This window comes from Octopus bimaculoides, chromosome 3 (genome assembly GCF_001194135.2).
Source record: "Octopus bimaculoides isolate UCB-OBI-ISO-001 chromosome 3, ASM119413v2, whole genome shotgun sequence".
Lineage (NCBI taxonomy): Eukaryota > Metazoa > Mollusca > Cephalopoda > Octopoda > Octopodidae > Octopus > Octopus bimaculoides.
This window is the reverse complement of record NC_068983.1, coordinates 71,719,923-71,741,370: the sequence shown is the minus strand read 5'-3', so window position 1 is coordinate 71,741,370 and position 21,448 is coordinate 71,719,923. Positions and strand designations below refer to the sequence as shown.

The 21,448-nt window shown below is 34.3% G+C and overlaps 1 protein-coding gene across 1 annotated transcript; it reads left to right on the top strand.

The window, feature by feature from the left end:
* Positions 1-539: 539 nt before the first annotated feature.
* Positions 540-20,301, top strand: LOC106868052 (ras-related protein Rab-20). Its single transcript, XM_014913162.2, has 5 exons — positions 540-838; positions 7,608-7,701; positions 17,136-17,192; positions 18,855-18,967; positions 19,619-20,301. Exons 1-5 carry the CDS (start codon positions 816-818, stop codon positions 19,971-19,973), a joined length of 642 nt encoding a protein of 213 aa, XP_014768648.1. The 5' UTR covers positions 540-815; the 3' UTR covers positions 19,974-20,301.
* Positions 20,302-21,448: the final 1,147 nt, after the last annotated feature.

Sequence of the window (21,448 nt, the reverse complement as noted above, 5' to 3'; positions counted from 1 at the left end):
CCCCAGCGTTAAAGGTTAGATAATATTAAAGTTTAGTATAACTGTTGACCTCCCAAAGTCTGGGGGGTAAAACCCTGTAGTTATGCCCTGTAAAGTCTGTGGGGTAAAACCCTGTAGTTGCGCCCTGTTTTGTTCTATCTACAAATGATGCAAAAGGCTACTAAGAATTAGGTTGCAATGGGAAGGTAGAGCAAGACGTTATAAGCCTCCAGTCTTTTGTGAGGTGAAAAGAAGGGAACATCTTTCTGAGTAACACCCATCCTTCCCATCACTGCTCTCTATCTTATAAATCCTGTCTCCAGTTATCATAAATAGGATAATATTTTGAAATAATAAGTCAAAAATAGACGGAGGTAAAGAATACGCACACCACCCGTTTTCGGCGAGACCCTAATCCTAAGCGCCGCATATGGGTGGTGTGCGTATTCTTTACCTTCGCCGTCAAAATGATTATTTCGTAACTGATTTTCATAGTATATTTAGCGATTATGATTTTTTGATAAAAAGATAGGGCCAAGAGAGCAGAAGTTTGACGAAGTTAACACAGTGACGTAATGACTGAGAGCGGCCACGTGACTGGAGTGCTTCCGGGTAATGTCTGAAGTGTTATGGATATATGTGTTCAGTTGATCAGGATTATTTAGCTTCGTGTAAATATCAAGGAGACAGAATGACTTTTAATTGTTAAATGTACACAAACAGTTTTCATGTTTAAGTCTTGTTCGGCGACTACTTCAATTTCAGCCAGCGCTGAAGCCTCTTTTTACTGTGACCATTGTCCAGCATAGCAACTGCATGTCCAAACCAAACTCTTAATGAGTTCTAAAAAAAGCAAAGCGTAAGTAGCCTTTACCTGAATATTTATTATATATGTGTATTGCAATCTTCATTAGTGTTTATATTCGTATATTCATTTCAAATGTTTATTTTTATAAATGGATTTTGTATAGCTTTTTAGCTGCCCCGTGTTATAGAAACTATCATGTGGAACGAAAGAAAAAAAAAAGGCGTGTACTTGTACATAATTTTGATAGTTGCTCCATCACTAAACATTTCAGGTTTTTGTTAAGAAAACAAATTACTGTAAAATAGTTTCCGATGAAATGAGGGAGAGGCATTGACATCACAACGTTCCAATTATTTTAAATTGTTATATGTCTATAGAAACTGACTATTCAGTTTCTTTACACAGATTGTAGTTTGATAGTTTAACATTTCCTTTGTTTCTGTTTTATTAAAGAAATAGAATGTTTGAATGGAAATTAATCTAGCTAAATTAACTTGCCTTCGTTATTATTAGATATTTTTATTGTTTGCAATGCATTCTCCGACCGATGACTTGTTAAAATTACCGTTGTTAAGTTAATTGGTTTATTATTCGAGTTAATTACCATCACATTTAACATGCGACAATCAGGAAGCAACTTAGATAATTTATCTAAAAAAATAGGATTAAAAAAAAAAATCAATATATATGCTTTTAAGTTGGGTACTATTAAAGCAGCACTGTCCCGAACGCGCAGTCGCGCGTCCGCGCTAGCTAGTCGTGAGTGGTCGATCCTAGCCCTGACCCTGTCCCTAACCCTAACCCTAACCCTATCCCTAAACCTAACCCTAACCCGCGTGTGTAAATGAATACATGTTTAGGGTTAGGGTTAGGGTTAGGATCGACCACTCACGACTAGCTAGCGCGGACGCACGACTGCGCGTTCGGGACCGTGCTGCTTTAGTAGTACCTTTAAGTTGCTTATGAAACTGATATCGAAATCGATTAAAATACTTCAAATGTAATTGTACATTTTCTAATTAGGGTAAATTTTCGGATTAACACCCGCATGATTTTCACTAGGGTGTTAGGGTTAGGGACGGAATTCTTTAACCTAACCCTAACCGTAACCCTAAAAGTAAACCCTAACCCTAACACCCTAGTGAAAATCGCGCGGGTATTAATCTGAAAATTTACCCTAATTTGTTTTTCAAGTTTTGTTGTAAATGATAAAATGCCAAATGCATTGAATGAGGGAAGTAAGCTTCTCGTGGCAATCAGCCAATCGGTTTCGAATTTCAATCGAAACTGTTTCATTTATACGTCCCGCTGATGTCACAATCCCTTAACCACTTTATAAGTTTGTGGTAAGCTATTAATTTCACAGTCATCCCAGGTCACTTTAATTTATACTACTGAAAATACTAATAATAATATTTGAAACAACATACAGAACTGATATAGTTAAGGAATACAGCCAACAGACATAAAAAGGTATTCACGCATGCTTAATAGCATAGCAAATAAGGCACCAAAGACTAGTTGAAAGCAGCGTGTTACTAAAACGGGTATCTTTTAACTACGATTCAATACGACCTCACCTACTGAGGTTTTGTTATTCAATTGTGGATCAATCCTGGTCCAGTAGACTTATATTCGAAGACAAATCTAGCTATGATCATACTGCCTTTTTGTATAGACAGCAGACTACGTTGTCTAACATGTTATTTTTTAAACAGTAGATTGTAATATCAGGGAGATTTGGCTGCTATTTCTAGCAAGTCGGGCGATCACGTAGGAACATGGATGAACAACCTTTTTCGAGAAGTGGGCCGCATTACTAAACAGATTAAGGGTAATTTTTCGTTAGTTGTGCCATTCGGGAAATCCTGTGAGTCGCGTTTTGCCTATGACTGATGTGGAGGTTACCTCTTTGGCTCATAACTGAGAAGTTAAATTGCGTGTTAGACGAAAGACGCACACAAAAAGTCATATTCCCATAAGTTATCCTAGTTGCAAATGGCTTCAGCTCACTTCTACTGCTAATGTTTTTGAAAAAGCATGAACATTATATTACAATCGAAGAACATAAATATCCTTTCCGTGTTATAAGTGTTATTCTGTGCCTAAATAAACTGATAAGTCAATTAATATTCTGGCAGAATAAGCTCCTGTCTGAAGTTATTTGTAATAACTTGTGTACATTATTAAAAGTAATTATTTTACCAAAGTAAACAGTAAGAAAATGGTGAAAGGAGGAGGGGCAAAGAAAGAAAATTAGTAAATAATCAAAATAGGTATGTACACTCCAGTAATTACACATTGCTCCAGAAGAGACTGATGTTTCCCACGAAAATCTTTTGAGCCATCCCTAAAACATCCACCACTTTACCACAGGTGATTGCAAGGTTGAAGCACTAGAACAGCTGAGCACCCTCCTGAAGCAGATGCTAACAAAAGAAAAAAAAAATTCTTCTTTGACAGAGATTCAGCATCTCCTAAAAACCACAGGCTGTAAAACATAATCAACTGACAAAAAATGGTATTTCAGTACCTAATTTTATTCAGCTATGGATGCAATAGCTCCTATCTGTAGCATTAAGGATGTGTGATAGAGCAAATGAGCTGCTAATGGTGGCTTGTAGCTTAAGAGCAAAGAGTGAATCCATTGGACTTCTGGTCTTGTTTTCAAGTGATTTTTATTTTTACTTTTTGTCTGTTCTAGCTCCAGTCATTTACAGTTTTCTCTTAAACAACACACTATGTTAATTAATACTGTAAGCTGTCAAACTTATTTCTAGAGTAAATAAGGACAGTCACTATAATTAGTAAGCAACTTAGTGATGGGCTTAGGGCAAAGTTGGTCAAATGTTTGTGTAACAACATACACTACATACTAACTAAGAAAGGAGCTTTAAGAAATAGCAGCCAAATATCCTTCAGTTCACATCCTATCTTTAACAAAAGGAAGTAGCTGGATAACATCTTAGATACACTGAGTGAATAAAAAATGAGATGTTCATGGGTGGAATGCCTTTCACCATACTCTGGTCAGTTTAAGCTGACCTGGTTGAAACAATAATACCTCTGTCTCAAAAGTTCCTGATTTAGCATACCAGACACCATAATCATTGTTTCAATATCAATATTAAAGAGCCCACACAGGACATCAGCACAAACCCTTTTTCCAGACTAGTACTTTTCAACCGGTGCACTGAATAAGGTGCTAAAAGTATACAGCACATTATGAGCATTTCAAGTTTGATTATATAAAAAGAGTGTTAAATTGTTTTTAAAATAGATGGGTGCACATACTAAACTTTTCTGCAAAGGAATGCACAGCAGTGTACTGCATTAAAAATTGCAGTTCTCTAGTATAAAGTTCGATTTTACTTCTAATTGTACACATAAACTAAGGATGAAGCAGTGAAAGTGAAAAGATTTTATTGTAATATTGGTGTAGGTACAGGGCATTTCTAGACTGAATATATGATAACTGTTAATGTCTTATGATACATCATTTCTGAGGTTGTATGATTGACAAGCTTATTCTTAGTTCCTCCCCCAGTGTTTGAAATTGTGACCTGTACTTGTTCTTAATAATATTCAATATAGGGAAAATAGTTTTACAAAGATCTAAAACTGAAAAAGGAAGGAGTGCTTTAAGTGTTTTCTTTATGATGATGGGACATTCCTCCCTGGAAAACAATCAGGAGGCTATGTGAATGAGTCTTTTGTCATTTGTAATTTCTGTTAGTTCATCTTCTTCTGAAACAGTAAATTTTTGTTGACTCATAGTTTAAGACAATTAAATCTCTCAACCACTCCAAGGAAGATGCATCAAGTGATAAAAATGCTTTTCAAACATCATTGTCATCATCATTTAATGTCCATTGTCCATGCTGGCATGAGTTGGATGGTTTGACCAGGGCTGGTAAGCTGAGGGGCTGCACCAAACTCCAGTCTGATTTTGCATGGTTTCTATGGCTGGATGCCCTTCCCAACACCGACCACTGAGAGTGTGATGGGTGCTTTTATGTGCAACTGGCAATGGATGCCAGTTGCATGACACCAGTATCTGCCACAACTATGATTTCACTTGGTTTGATGGGTCTTCTTCTCAAGCACAGCATATTGCCAAAGTTCTTGGTCATTTGTCATTGCCTCCATGAGTTCCAACGCTTGAAAGGCGCTTTATATGTGCCAACGGCTTGGATGCTAGTTATGTGACACTGGCATTGGCCAGATTGCCTTTGTGAGGTCCAACACTCAAAAGGTGCTTTTTATGTGCCACCAGTACAGGTGCCAGTTACATGGCATCAACAACAGCCACAGCTTTGACTTCACTTAGCTTGATGGGTATTCTCAAGCATGGCATATCACCAAAGTCTCTGTCACTAGTCATTGTCTCCATGAAGCCCAATGTTCAAAGATCATGCTTCACCACCTCGTCCCATTTCTTCCTGGGTCTCTCTCTGTCACAGCTTCTCTCCACTGTTAGAGATCAACACTTCTTCACACAGCTGTCCGCATCCATACACATGACATAACCATACCAACGCAGTTGTCTCTCTTGCACTCCACATCTGATGCCTCTTATGCCCAACTTTTCTCTGAAGATACACTGTTATACATTGCACATCCAGTGAAGTATACTAGCTTCATTTCTTTCAAGCCTACACATGTCCTTGGCAGTCAGTAGCATCATACAATCTGCCTTTCACGTTGGTAGAATGTTTGTAGTGTGAAGTGGTTGATTCATTAAGTAGGAAATTCATTTCTACTTATTATTTTTTTTAAGTAATGTTAGTAGATATATTTCATTTACCTAAACTGATGTAGTAGCAAAATAGCGAAGTTGATAGGTATTGGAACAGTTCCACTGTGAGTGTTGTAGATTTTTACAGTACAAGTTTGCATTATGTTCCATTCCACTTAAATGTCATTGGGAATGTTAGCTGGCTGTGATAGAAGCATAATGTCAAGAAAACAGAGCTAAGCATTGATTCACCCTTAAAATTAGTGGGGTTTAGATACTTATTGTTAAACTGAAGTAATGATGACTAACCAAGAATAGCAAACAATCTGAATTTGGTGTGATGTTAAAGATACACTATAACTGATCTTAAGGGAATTGAATTTTCATTTTTTTCAACAATTCATTTTTATGCTAAAAAGTTCATAGGCTGACAAAGATACTCTCATGGAATGTAACCAAATGAGATTTATTTTTCAACATGTCATCATAGTTGCAGGATGTCCAGACACTGGGTCATCTTCAAGACTCTCCCTTCCAATCCTAAATTCAGTTGCCCACTTTTGCATTGTTGATAAAGCTGGTGTGTCATCCCCTAATGTAGTAAGCATACCAGCATGAATGTCCTTGGGGGCTCAACCCATTTTCTGCATGTACTTGATAACAGCATAATGCTAAATTTTGTTCATTTTCAAGGGAAGTCACTACTAGTTACTTTTGAAGTCTTTGAACAGTTATATGTCAGTTTACCTGCAAAGAAGCAATGCAGTTATTAAGAAAATCTGAAGTTAATGCATGCAAGATTTCACAGCTCTAGCATCGCTCCTTCATAGTCAGCATATGAACTTTTCAGTCCATCTTCGTATATATACCAACCATTGTATATGAGAAATGGTAAATCCATGTTGTTCACTTTCTTATTGAAGAAATAGCTGCAACCATTTATATATTAGAATATTTTGTTGTAGTTTTTTTTTTAACTTATTGTTGTTTTAGATTTATATTACTTTTTTTTTAGTTAAAACTGGAAAGTAATATATTTTATTAATGAATCAAAACTCAGCTCTAATACTTATACTGTCTTGGTGAAAACTTGAATATAATTTATTTCAATCTACATAAAAACATATTTTCAACATTAACTGTACTTTGGTATATTGGATTTTTAAAGCATTGTTATGCACTAAATTCAGTATTCGTTTCATAATTCTTATATCTTAACCATTCAATGCATTACATTGTAAGTTTGGAGTAAGCTTAAGAAGGAAATTGTAATTTCTTTCTCAAAGATATACTCTTCTATTATAGCAAAAATTTGTACTGAATCAACACAGGATGCATCAGTTGTTTGAAGTCGTTTGTTTGAATTTAGAAAAAGATGCATAGCTCAATAAAGAAAAAGGTGTATTTGAAAACAAATTGGTACAAATAATCTTGAGAAGCAAACTTCTTACTACACAGCCATACTTGCACCTTCAACTTTTTGCAAAAAAGTTATGTGTCCTGATGGTATTAGGACCTTGTGCATGTGTTTTCCATTTAGCTGCTGATACTGGATCTCTGTCAGCAGCTCCCAGTTCCTTTCGAACTTTGACAACGAAGGATCAGCGAGCCATCTGTGTCATCATGCTATATTTTTAAGGCAATGATTACTGTGCATCTTTTCATTTGCTGAGTCAGCCTGATGTCTGACATTATTTATCTGCAAAGTAAGGTAAAAAAAATAAGCCAGAAGAAAGTTAAAGCTTTTGAATTAGGTGTCCTTAAAAAACTGACACATTTTGCAGTTGTTTTATTGGTGGCTTCCTGTTTAAATGAGTTTATATGACATAGGCATGATTGACCTACTGTCATCGTCATCCTAATGAAGCTTATAAATGTGCTCTTTGTTATTGCCAATCCTATCCTGTATCATATGAGACTTCATGAACTGTTAACAGTCTTTATTTGACATTTCAGATATATTCAAATATTTTCAACTGACAAATAATTTTTTTCTTAATAGAAAAACTATTTTGTTTTGAAGTGTTTATATTTAAGAAATATCAAAATAAAATAACTTTCCTAAATTTCATATTTTTTCAGAGATTTGAAAGTGGTGATTCTTGGAGATAAAGATGTTGGTAAAACCTCCTTAATATGTCGATATATTGATGGAAAATTTGTCACCACTGATTCGGTAAGCAATGTTCATGTAATTCTGGCATAAAAATACATGCACACATTTGTGGTATAGAACGCGTCAGCAGATTTATAAAGTTTTCTGATGAATCTGCTGATGTGTACAGTTGATCAAAAGGCTGTGTGAACAGCTGTATATAACTTTATTTACTTTATATATAACTAGTGTTTATGTATGCATGTATTTATATTTATATATATTGATCAAATCTGACATTTAACTCTGTCACTACTCTTGAGTTTCTTTCATTTTGATATTTGTTCAAGTTTCAGATTCATTTCTTGTTGCATGAACAAGCATGAAATAGAGAGTGAGCCATCATTTTCATATGAATGAACTCTGTGTATTGAGTACTTTTTCTTTGTTAGAACACTCAGAAACAGGCATGCTCCTAGACAGATATATGTATAAATAATTACATCTACCCTCACACATGTATAATCACCATAATTTTTTTTCCTAAATGTATATTGCTTAACATTATTTGTAGAGAAGAATTTGCAAGTAAAATTTTTTTTGAAATATTGACAGTGTGACATTGCTATGCCTCAGGAATTTCTTAGTATTACAAGAAAGTATGTACAGGTTTAGGTGTGTGGTTAAGAAGTTCTCTTTCCAACCATGTACTTTTGGGTTCAGTCCCACAGCCAGGTACATTAGGCATGTGCCACCTACTATTGCCTTGAGCTGATTAAAGCCTTGTGAGTGGATTTGGGAGATGGAAACTAAATGAAATGGCTGTGCATTTGTGTGGGTGAGTTCATATTCCCCTTATCTTAATGTGTGTTTGTAAACAGTGGCTTTGCTGACAATGTTGAATGTATTGTTTTCTTGTGATCCACTATGAAAACATGTCTGGGTTTGTTGACTTGTTTTGGAATGTCGCACAATCTTTGTAAACAAAAGGTTCTTTCATGTGGTGTTTGTTTCCAGTTTTTTTTTGTTTTTTTTTTGCATTAACATACCTTGGCTGTTTAATGGACTGGAAAATTATTACCTTGCCTGGAAATGGGTGGGAGTTTGTGCCAGGAAGGGAATTTGGTTGTAGAGAAAATTCTGCCCCATGCAAGAATGGAAAAGTAAACATTATAACAATGATGATAACATAAATGAAGGTTATCTTTATAATCTGGGTTTTAGCATTCAGTTACTTACAATAATTTTTATCATTGTTCAGTGAATCTTTTTTCTTCATTTTAGCCACTTATATCTTTAAAAGTTTTACTGAGAGATTCAAATTTTGCTGATCGTATTTACCTCAGAATTTCTTCTCATAGTTGCATCACATTGGATCCTTATTTCAGGACCATGAATGGACTTAGCATTACACTTTTGGCTATATAGTTCTCCTACTGCTAGCAGCAATAAGCTGTAGTTTCATATGGTATCTACTTGTAGCTAGGTAGGCTAATCTGTCAGAACAAGTGGTTCAAAAGTGAAATAAATTGGTTGCCGTGGGGAATGAAAAGACTAATGTTTTAGGCAGAGCCCTTCATTGAAGAGCAATGGGTCCTTTTTTTAAAAAATAGGATTGAATGTAACATTCTTTGAAATAATTTCACAATGAGACAGAAACAATTACCTGTTGATGCTAGAGGTTTGTTTCAAAAAGAAGTGACAGCAACAGCAGGGTAAAAAGGATAATTAGATTTTTAAGGAGTAAAGGTTCTGTGATTCTGAAAGAAGGGTCTTGGAAAGACTTGTCAGAAATTACTCTGCTTTGTATTTATTTAGTAAATTTAATCCAAGAGACACATTTTGATAATTTGTCATCCAGCATGCCACTGTGAAAAGGATCATGAGGTCTCATGATATCAAAACATCTTTGATAATAGGTCATTACGATTGACCTGTTGAAGAAAACCTAAAGCTATATCAAATCTAAAAAAAAAAACAGTCACCGATATCTATATGGAAAATGTTCAGTAGTATATTATTTTTTTAACGGTATAAAATGCTGTGGCCGTAAAATGGTTAAGTTAAATAATAACTCCATATTTATTGGTTGTAGCAGCTATTAAGTCAGCTATGAATTTCAGGAATTCTGTGTTGTTAAGGTCAAATTGCATAATAACATTGGCAGCACTGTCACATGTTTATATATCATTAAAATTACATTAAACATGAGAGTTACTCAGAATGCTAAAAAAAAAGAGCAAAAACAAAACAAAAAAAAACCAACCCTCTCTCACTAATCACACCCTACTGTCTTAAAAAAGAAAAAGATACATTAAACAGTTTAGTTCTAGATGTAAATATATAAAAAAGAAAGGCAAAAAAAAAATGGTCACTGCTGGAATGCCTTTGGTTATAGATCAGGGTAGGGTTAAGTAATAACACAAACCATTATTTTACTGATGAAGGAAGAAACAATCAATGCTAACTTAGATAAATGGTCATAAGCTAACAATAGATCCAAAGATAAAAACTATTTTAAACATTTGGTAAGGGTAAAAGCTGGAACAGTCAAGCAGATTTCCGAGGCAGTTCATAAGGTTGGAAACTGAGTTGTACAGTGCATGATGTAGCAATACTCTGTTGGAACTAGCTTCTCAAACTCTAATCTTGTCTGTTGAATAGTATTTTTCTTTCTTAAAGATAAAAAAGAACAAAAAAAAAAAAAGGATGAGTCATTAGCAGAAATTTTAAGGCCATCAGAATTGGGATGAATATGTGAATTAATATTACATTCTATTACTCTGTTGAGCAAATTAAAGAGCTTTTTGATGAACCAGTTTTAAGTGAATAGTTTGTAAATATTTATTATTTAATCTCTATGAAATCCTTTCAAAGTTAACGTTACCTTTCATCCTTCCTGATTCGTTAAAATAAAGTAGTAGTTAAGATATGAATGGAATTGGAACAGCAAAAATTAACTAATAAGATTTCATCATCATCATCGTCGTTTAACGTCCGTTTTCCATGCTAGCATGGGTTGGACAATTTGATTGAGGACTGGCGAACCAGATGGCTACACCAGGCTCCAATCTGATTTGGCAGAGTTTCTACTGTTGGATACCCTTCCTAACGCCAACCACTCCGAGAGTGTAGTGGGTGCTTTTATGTACCACTGGCACGAGAGCCAGTCACACGGTACTGGCAACGATCACGCTCAAAAAGGTGTTTTTTACGTGCCACCTGCACAGGAGCCAGTCCAGTGGTACTGGCAACGAACTCGCTCGAACTTATTTTAAATAGTATGCAATGACATTTTCCCTTTTCTCAGAATCGGAGACATTGTTAGGTCTAAGTAAGAAATCAAGTTTACTTCTGCAGCAGCATTGAGTGTATGTGTACAATTCAAATCATGAAGTTTTAAAATTATAAGAAGGGTTTGATATGTCATGTGCTACATGCTACTTGCGTGTCATGTTATCTACTACAACCTAACCCATGGCTGGTGGTTGGCAATTAACCACCCCCAGTTCAGTTTACTGGGTGAAGATGGTGTGTGGGGACGTAGCAAAATTAAAAAAGAAACATACCTCTCAAAAGGCTGAAGAGCCTTTTACAGAGATGCTAATGGCCAGCCATATCTGGAGAGGAGATAAATACCACCAGGTTATATACTTTTAAAACACATGTTTCTATGTATTTATGATCTCCTTGAGCTATAGAGTTTTGATGGATGGATGATAAAGAACGAAAAGTGTTTAGTGTCAAGTACCAATATTTCTTTAGTACAATTATTGAAGCACTTCATTGTGGAACTAAAACACGAGCTATCTTAGGGCTATGCAACAACAACCAAGGTTATGCAGCAACAACCAAAACTAAAATGTTTTGTATGTCATATTAACAAAGTTAAAACAACCTTCCTGGTGAAGGAATCTTGGAGATGTATTTCGAGTTCTCTTGTAAGTGGCACAGTTATCAAAACATTTGTGGTGATTAGTTTTGAATTTACAATAAGTTGTTCAACTCAAATTAATATAGTATCTTCAAATAAGCTATGCAACATTTTTTATTTTCTTCAGCTATGATCTGTACACAACAAAATCCCTCTCAAACTTTCCTTCTCCACTTCACAATGTATGCATAGCTTCCAAATGCAAAAGCTTCTCAGGCCACTCCAATCCACAAAGGTAATAGGTCTTGTCAGTGTTCTTTTTATTATAAGTGCTCTTGAGAAAGTGCCTGTCCTCACTTAATTTTTCACTTTCATTCTGCATGGACTTGTCTCAAATGCATGAAAATTTATGACAAATTGTCCAAAGAAAGGCAGTCTCACTTGTCACTGTTGGTTTATAGCCTTCTCTTCTAATATTCCGATGATTGTACAAACTGTCATAAACAACCACTTGCTTCTACACCTTGGTTTTTATCTGCTTTTTAGCAATACCCTGTATTTATATCTACTGGAGATTTTCTTTTCTGCATCAAATGTCAGTGATCTCTCAATCTTGAAAGTTTTAGTGCAAGTAATTTTGTTGTCCACAATGCTAACAAAGTCTTTTGTTATGTCTGACACAAAAACTACCTTGCCAATTTACCTGTCTCTCACCTTACTGGCTATTCCATTTCAGTGTACATTTACAAGATTCTCTAGTTTTACATTTCTGTAAACTCTGGTATGCTTTGGTTTGTCTAAGACTTTAACATTCTTTTTTTTCAGACATTATGACCTTTGTGCTGTTACTTCTAACTGCAGTCAGCTCTGAAGATAACACCACCCCTCATTCTTCATTGTTTTGCACACAAGTGTCATGACATCCAACCTAGATATCAAACTAAATTTATACTGCATTCATGAACAGTGACTTTAAAGATGGCTTAAATACAATTGCTAAACATGAAGAGAATCTGTTTTGCACTACTCTCTCTGTATGCACAACTAAAGCTCTCAAATTTGAACAGCTACAAGGTCATTACAATCTCTGATTATCTTTAATCATAACCTCAAATATATAACTTTGCCTAAATTATATCACTAGGACTAGGCTTCTTTTTTATGGCTAGAAAATGCTTCAATTCTATCAGTTGCAAACTGATTTCAAAGATCAAGTCAGATCCACTTAAGATTAGTTTTTCACTTACCTGTGCCACAACAGAACACATAAAGTCTGTGTATATATGTGTATATGTAGGCTATGCACAAATATGATTTTATATATCTTTTTGAAAACACCATCTCATTATCTCACGTTATATGTGATCTAATATACTCAATTTTAATACTGCTTCCTCATTGCAAATAGGACTTTCATCCTAAATGCTGCTTCTTGCTAATCTCTCTCTCTCACTTTTTTTTTTTTACTTTTTATTAGGTGCTGTCCTATTTGAAGGATTATATGAGCATTATAGTTAATATTCAATCATTAATTTTCTCTGATTATTGTGTTTTTTTTTGTATGGGTTGCTTCTATTTATGTTTACTGAATGTTGACATCAAAACACGAAAACAGCAACAATTAACAAACCCCTATTCCTTTTTTCATTTTCAATGTAAGAATAAAGATAATCTTTAAATGCATTACTTGCTCTTTATTTTAATCACCATCAAATGGAGATGTATCTCAAGTTTTCACAAAATGGCTATGATTGTTATATTTAGTGCTGAATTGCTATCATGTATAGTTGTTATATTATTATTGTCTCCTGGTCACACTTGTTTCCATAGTATCTTGATTGATTTTGTAAATTTACCTGCTCTTGTATTTCTGCATCTTTCTTTACAACCATTCTGAAGATTAGTAACAATCTTATGCATTGTCTCTGCTCTGTGTTGCTAAAATTTAGACCATTAGATTCTATTCTTTCTATTTCTCCATATCGTTCAACTGTTTATCTTTCTATTTTCCTTGTTTTTCAGTGTACTGCAATGTGACTTATTCTATTTGATATGTCATCACTTTTTAAAATTTGTTACTTAAAAAAAAAAAAATAAAGGAGAACCATATCTACTTGAACTGTGGTTGTAGTGAAGTAACATGTATAGGACTGATGACTTCTATGCTACACACACATGTGCATGCACACACACACACACACAAAGTACAAACAAAAATGAACATATTATTTGAGCATTGTTTGAGTAATTTAAACTTAGAACAAGGTGTAAACATAGCCAAGACGGTTATTATCAGTCAGGATCAATATATGTAGTAAGTATAATCAGAAAGTCAGGATAGTGTATATGTAGTATCAGGGATTCAGGATCAATGTATATGCAGTTAGTATTATTAAAGAATCAATCAAAATCAATGAATGTAGTGAATATTAGCAGGATCAATGAATGTAGTAAATATCAAGAAGTCAAGATTAATGTATATAGTATATATTATCAAAGAGTCAGGATTAATATATATATATATATATGTAGTATTATCAAAGTCAGGCTCAGTGAATGCAGTAAATATTATCAGAGTTAGGGTCAATGTATGTAATAAAGTTTTAGGAATTCATTTCTATGCATATAGTAGTACACAGTCATTGGAAAGCTGTATGAACCAAGACAAAATATGCTCCCTTGATCCAACAAAGGGAGCCTCAACAACTTCTTTAAACGATGCTAGCATGGGAAATAAACTTAGAATGACAATGCTGATGAGATTTTAAATAGATGATCTGGAATTGTGTATTTCTGAGTGTGACAGAAATGTACATTTATTTGGTACTCATGGAAAAATATCTTTTAACTACACACAGTTTTAAATGCATGCATGTGTGTGTGTATATATGTGTTTGTGTGTGTATGACTATGTTTGTGTATGTAAATATGTGTCTCTGTGTATATACACGCACATACATAAATATATTTTGGAGTAGAGTTTATCTTTTGTAATGATTTCCTATTTCATACTATCTCCTCAGGCTTGATTTCTTGTTGAAAGAAATTGTGTTAAAATAGGAAATAGTTAACAGATGTGTGTATGTGTGTGAGTTTGTGTACACACACACACACACACACTGTTATATTTGGGGATGGTCATATATTTGTCAATTAAACACCTGCACTATATATTTGGTCTTTATCATCATCACCATTGTTATTATTGTTTTAGTGTCTTTTGTCTAAGCTCTTTCATCAAACATTCTGTGACATCTTCAGCATCTCTTTATCCCATGTTTCATCTTCAAAAATATGACTATTCCCAACTATATAACAATATCTGTTTCAACATACAATTTCACATCAAGAATATTGCAAAACAAATATATATATATATATATATATATATAACGTGAGAGAGTTAGGGGTTGGGGGTACAACCCACTAAGGGATAGTATCTATCCAGTATACTGCTGGGAGGGTACCCAATTATTGCTACACTAGTGTTATACTAGGTGCAATCAATGGGAGCGGGTAAAAGTGGAGGTTTTACCCAAAATTTGTGTAACAATTAGAAAATGGAGGATAATATGCTGAACCCAACTACTTGCAGACGGTGTATCCCGTTGAATTCATTAATTTAATTCATAGCAAAAGTGACAAAAGAAAAGAAAAAGAAAGAAAGAACCAAAGCACAGGTGTCCATGGCAGACTATGTTATTTTGCCAACATGGTTTACATATAGAAGTACAAAGTACATAAGGAATTAGAGGATGAACAGAAGTATATATATATATATATATATATATGTATAGAATATTGTGGTTGGTGTCAAGCCACAGAAACTCTGCCTGAGCAGACACAGCTCAATGCTGTTTTTGGACCCATCGGATCTTGTTAAACCATCCAACCCATGCCAGTTTGGGATATGGACATTAAATGATGATGAATTTCATCATTTTGTCTTTTCCCAAACTTGAAGGGGTTGAAAGGCATATTTCCAGGCAGTGTTTAACAGCTAGATGTCCTTACTAATGCCAACACTTTTAGTTGTCTCCTGTGATCTGTAAGGATGCAGCGTGAGTATTCTAAAACCTGGGGTACACATATGTGTACACACATGCATGCACCACATTGAGAAATGGATCTCTGACATTGATCTTTGGCTTATGATATGGGGTAGGGGTGTGGCAAAGTGGTTCATACAATCCTTTGTATTTAGAAGAATGACTAACTCTTTTGCTTCTGTGTTTGTATGTAGTGATGCTAATTTTCTTCTATATTTTGGTGATTGTGTTTGTAAGAAGTCTGCACATGGAAGTTTTTGGTTCATGTCTTTCCTTTGTTTTGTCAGCAAGAATGTGTACATTACATGATTGTTTAATATGTCATGTAACTGTTTAAAGAAGTTAGGAAAGGGTTAGAATGATGCCAATATCTTCTTTTTATGACGTTCATTAAACCAGCTTCAATAATCTTGGGAGTGACCTCTCCAGATAAAGAACAAAGGTCCTTTATCTGGGCAGAGCACTCCCAGGATTTAAAGCAGAGTTTGTATTCAGATGTGGTGGTGGAAAAATTCTTCAAAGAAAAGATTTTCCAGAGCATACACTTGATAATGCTTTCTTTTTTCTTGATGGGTGTGTTACATAATGTTTCCTTGGTGGTATTTGGGTAAATATCAGAGTACTGCAGTGGTTCTCTCCCCATTATCAATTGTTTATCTGGCCTTTGTAACTGGCGCTCAATGGAATTTTGACCACTAATACAAGTGAACAAACAAAAGTAATACTTAACACATTTGGCAGGGTTACATATATTTTTTAATAACTGCTTGACTCAGTTCCATATGACTTTAAGTTTTGTGGGTGTGTAAGACAAATCCATCTCATCAGATATTGGAAAAATGTAAGGGGTTTGATATACAAACACACACATACCGACACACGTGCGTACACACATACCGACACGTGTGCGCACACATACTGACATGCGCGCATGTACACACACACACACAGAGAAACATGTAAGGGGTTTGATATACACACACAAACACACTTATATATATGTAAATATACATTGCCATGATGTTGGAGGTTATCTGTTATAATTGTTCATATTGTAATAGTTTTTTGAAGAAGAATTTGGGTGGGATTAAGTCATTATTAGGCTTGTGTTTGGAACATAATTAGAAAATCATAATATAAGATTTTAATTTGAATATCTACACTTTAAACCAGTTTCAGGTAGGTGTCTGTGGCCACCTATGTTATGAGTTTAATGTAAGAAATCTTTAACAGTCTGTATAAAGAGGTAATGGTTGATCATTGCCTTTGTAGTGTACACCAGAACGTTATATATCTTTGTGGTTAATGAGAGCATGCTTCCTTAAAAAATAGCAGTTTGTATTAAATATGACAGCTATTCCGAAGATCTGTATAGCTACAATAGTCCAAAGATAAATAAATAACATGAATACTTGCTTGCAATGTTTAATACTGAGTTACTGCATATGCAGAAGTCTGTGTAAGTTTAAATTTGTTCCTATCCTTCTCAACGTTGGTAACTTCCATAGATAATATTTTCTGTGTATTTTTTTTACTGCCATTTTATTAAATCTTTATTTCTTTAAAAGTTTATTTATTTTATCTTTATATAGACTATTGGAGCCTCCTTTTTCATGAAACACTGGGGTCCCTACAATGTTGCTGTTTGGGTAAGAATACTTGTTTTCATTATTTGTATCATAAAAGGTTGTTCCTATTGTTTATATCTTATGATTGGAGGTGCAATGACCCAGTGGTTAAGGCAGCGGACTCGTGGTTTCGATTCCCAGACCAGGCGTTGTGAGTGTTTATTGTGTGAAAACACTTAAAGCTCCACGAGGTTCCAGCAGGGGGTGGTGGCGAACCCTGCTGTACTCTTTCACCACAACTTTCTCTCACTCTTTCTTCCTGTTTCTGTTGTACTTGTGTTTCAAAGGGCCAGCCTTGTCACACTCTCTGTCATGCTGAATCTCCCCGAAAACTATGTTAAGGGTACACGTGTCTGTGGAGCACTCAGCCATTTGCACGTTAATTTAACGAGCAGGCTGTCCCGTTGAATGGATCAACTAGAACCCTCGTCATCGTAACCGACAGACTAGAATATTTCAGTACTGCAATATATCAACATAGTACATTTTAGTAAATTTTAACATTGTAACCCTGAACTCTTAAAATTTTAAACTGAAAATCATTTCTTTGAGCTGCAACTAATTAAAATAGATGTAGTTTGAATTCAATGTTTCCTGGTAGCTTTCCATTCAGTACTAAACATCTTGAGATTTATTAACTGCATATGTTGTTGCAACGGTTTATACATTGTTACTAAGTGTTGAAACAATATTGCTACTTCCTTCTTATTTGGGTCAAATAACTTCGCCTAAGTTCAGTTTTAAATGCAAATTCTAGTCATTGAAGATGGTGATTTTTGTACATAGTGTAGCTGTCTCCACGCAGTTTTATTAATTATTAGATCAATTATTGATCTATTATTATCTTGTCAACTCCAAGATATTCCTATTGGCCTTCTTTTATTGTAAACACAGTATAGTCCCACATATGTGATATAACAAGTTGAAAATCTTCATCTAATGTAGTTACTGTTTTCTTTGAAGTTTACTACACTAAAAATGCTGACTTCATTTTATTTTCAAAATTTCTAGCCTTTATCTTGTGGAATGTTAAAGCTCTTTATATTACAATGCATAAAATGAAAAATACTGAGGGATATACTTGTGCTTTTCATTTTAGAAAAGCTGCTTTCACAATATGTTATCAATTGTCTTTATGTAAAGTTTACATTTCTTTTACAAGCTTTGACTTCAGGAAATTCTAGCAGTTCTAGTATTTGTAACTGTTCACGAAGCAAAGCATAACAACCTTATAGAATAACCAAAGGTGAATGCTTGCTGTCAGCCTCTTTGCTGATAAGTGAAGGAAAGAGGGTTTTGTATTGTAATTTTCTGCTCCTACTTGTGTCATTAGCAATACTTGTAAGAAAAGAGATAAGAAACTCGGTAGGGGCTATTTAGAATTATTGCATACTAACAAGTAGACTGATAGTTTATTGGCAATTTTTTCAAGGGAGATGACTTTTTTTTCTTGCATCAAGCAGATAAATTACTTCAGTGTAACTAAGTCCCATGCAATTACAAACGCCATATTCTGTGATGTGCTCTGAATATAAATGTTTGAAAGCTTTTGTGTATAGCCAACAAACTGCAGTTTTTCTTACAAATAAATGTTTATATTTTATTTATGTTGGTTTAATTTTTTAAATAAGACATTACTATTTTAAATGTGTTGCTGATTACTGAAGATTTGTTTTGCTGTAGGATACTGCTGGTGAGGAGAGGTTTACTGGACTTTCGTCATTTTATTGTCGTAATGCAGGGGCTGCGATATTCGCCTTTAATTTGAACTGTCTGAAGTCTTTTGAATCTCTTGGGTAAGTTCTTTCCTAATCTAACACTTTCAGATATTTTGTAGGTGTGAAATTTTCTCTATGATATTTTAATAAAATTGCTTTTAACTTTAAGGAGGCATAAAATTATTGAATAAGCTGAAATTTTTTTTTAATGTAAATGAAGCTACACCGACACAGATGTGCAGTCATGGGTATCTACAATGTAAACATGCATACATGTAAAAGGCTGTGCAGATGGGTATTCAGTTGCATATACAGCTGATAGGCATGCATATTTATGCATACATATATCTGTTTTGAGCATTATAAATTGACTATTGTTTTTCATACAAATAACATCTCTGAATTATATATTTAAGTTATTCTAATCTTCTCTGCCAACCACTGTACAATATTCAACTACTGTGGCATATATAGTAAAATCTGTGTTTTTGATGAAGACATAATAAGACCAAAGCATGTATGAAGTCTTCTGTATTTGCTAAAATAATTAAAGTTTTAGTTATTAACTAATATTGTGTTTTACCTCATTGCATATTTATTTCTAGTTAGCTTTTTAATGCTCAATGCATCAATTATGATAATATTTAATGAAATATTATCTTTAACTTGTTTCACTTTTGAAAAAAAAAGAAATATATATATATATATATGTTTTTTTTCTTTTCAAAGGATGCGCTTTCTACCACTTCTTTCATCAGCACAGGATAGTTGCTTAAAAATAGTAGTTGGAACCAAATATGATATTACATCCCCAGGCTCAAGGCAAGTGTCAGTAGAAGCTGCTGAGAAACTGGCACTTGAAATGAATGCAAACCAACCAATGGAAAAATTACAAAAGCCTCCTTATTTTGAGACTTCAAGTCGCACAGGATATAATGTAGATGAAGTTTTTGAATACATTTTACAATACTGTCTTCCTTATACATCAGACTTAACCATGAAGCCTACTCACTCAAAGAGTACAGTTAATTTATCAGATACTAAAAACCAGACTCATTCGAAAGAAAATAAATGTTGTACATAAAACAATTACAAAAAAAAAAAAAATTTAAAGAATTTTATTTTTATGATTTTTTTCGAATTTAATGCAAAAATATTTTCATTCTTTCAGATATATTGTAAAACTTCAGAAAGTTTTTACTCTGATAGTTCTGAATTAAGGTGATAAAGCGGTTAGAACTTACAGTCCAATAAATGCAAGCTAATATATACTTTTAGCTTTTAATGCATGTCTGAAACACTGTTTCAGACATGTAGTCCTTGTGATAGCTTAACATGAAGTCCACGACTTTTTAATAAGTGTTTATGTATATATATGTTGCCATAATAAATATTGTACATTCCTTTCTATACTTGATGTGTTTATTTTTATCTAAATTAACAATTTTATTACTCTTTTTAATGCCTACTGCAGGTTAGTTATTTTCACAGAGTTTGTGAAAGATATCATCAATCATCGTTTAACGTCCGCTTTCCATGCTAGCATGGGTTGGACGATTTGACTGAGGACTGGTGGACCAGGTGGCTACACCAGGCTCCAATCTGATTTGGCAGAGTTTCTATAGATGGATGCCCTTCCTAACACCAACCACTCCGAGAGTGTAGTGGGTGCTTTTACGTGCCACCAGCACGAAGGCCAGTCAGGCGGCAATGCTCGAAATGGTGTATTTTATGTGCCACCTGCACAGGAGCCAGTCCAGCGGTGCTGGCAACGATCTTGCTCCAGCGGTACAGGCAAGTATTTAATAATTCATTGTTATTTTCTTGTTTGTTTGTTTATTTTACTTCCACTTTTTTTATGCTGGTATATGTGACCAGATGCTTTTCCTGCTGTTGTCCCTCCCCACCATCTGTTTTTCAAGTAAGGGATTCTTTGATTCCTCTAGCTGGAATAATTAGTGGAACAAGAGTCATTCAATTGAGTAGAATCCGTAATGACTTCAAAAAGTAATGCTCAACTTCATATTAAGTTATTGCTAATAACATGAAATGTTATAAGTTTTGTTATTTTATATTCCTTTCTATTTCCCCCTCAATTTCAAAATAAATTTTTTTCTCATAAAAAAAATAAATGCAACTTTGATAGTAAATATTCATTAATCTAAGATCTAGTTTTCAATTCTTTATTAAAATATTGGTGAGGAAAACTTATTTTTGAGGACTTCATTTGCCTTCATTGCCTGTTTGTTGCTTCAGTAGAAATCTATGGATGCACAAACGGAGAAAATGAAACCAATATGGATGACTTGTTCAGAAACACCCGCGAGTGGGAAACAGCCCCCAAAATTCCTATGTCCCCGGAATCTACATAATCTGAGGTATATTTGTAGAGAATTTCATTAAAAAATATCTATTTTCTTTAAAGTTAAGACAAATTGAAGTGGACTCTGGTGAATTTTCCAAAATTCCCCTCCTAAAATACTTTCCCCACAAAATTTTGTATATTTGGAATCTATATGATATAACACATATTCGTAGACAATTTTATTAAAAAATATC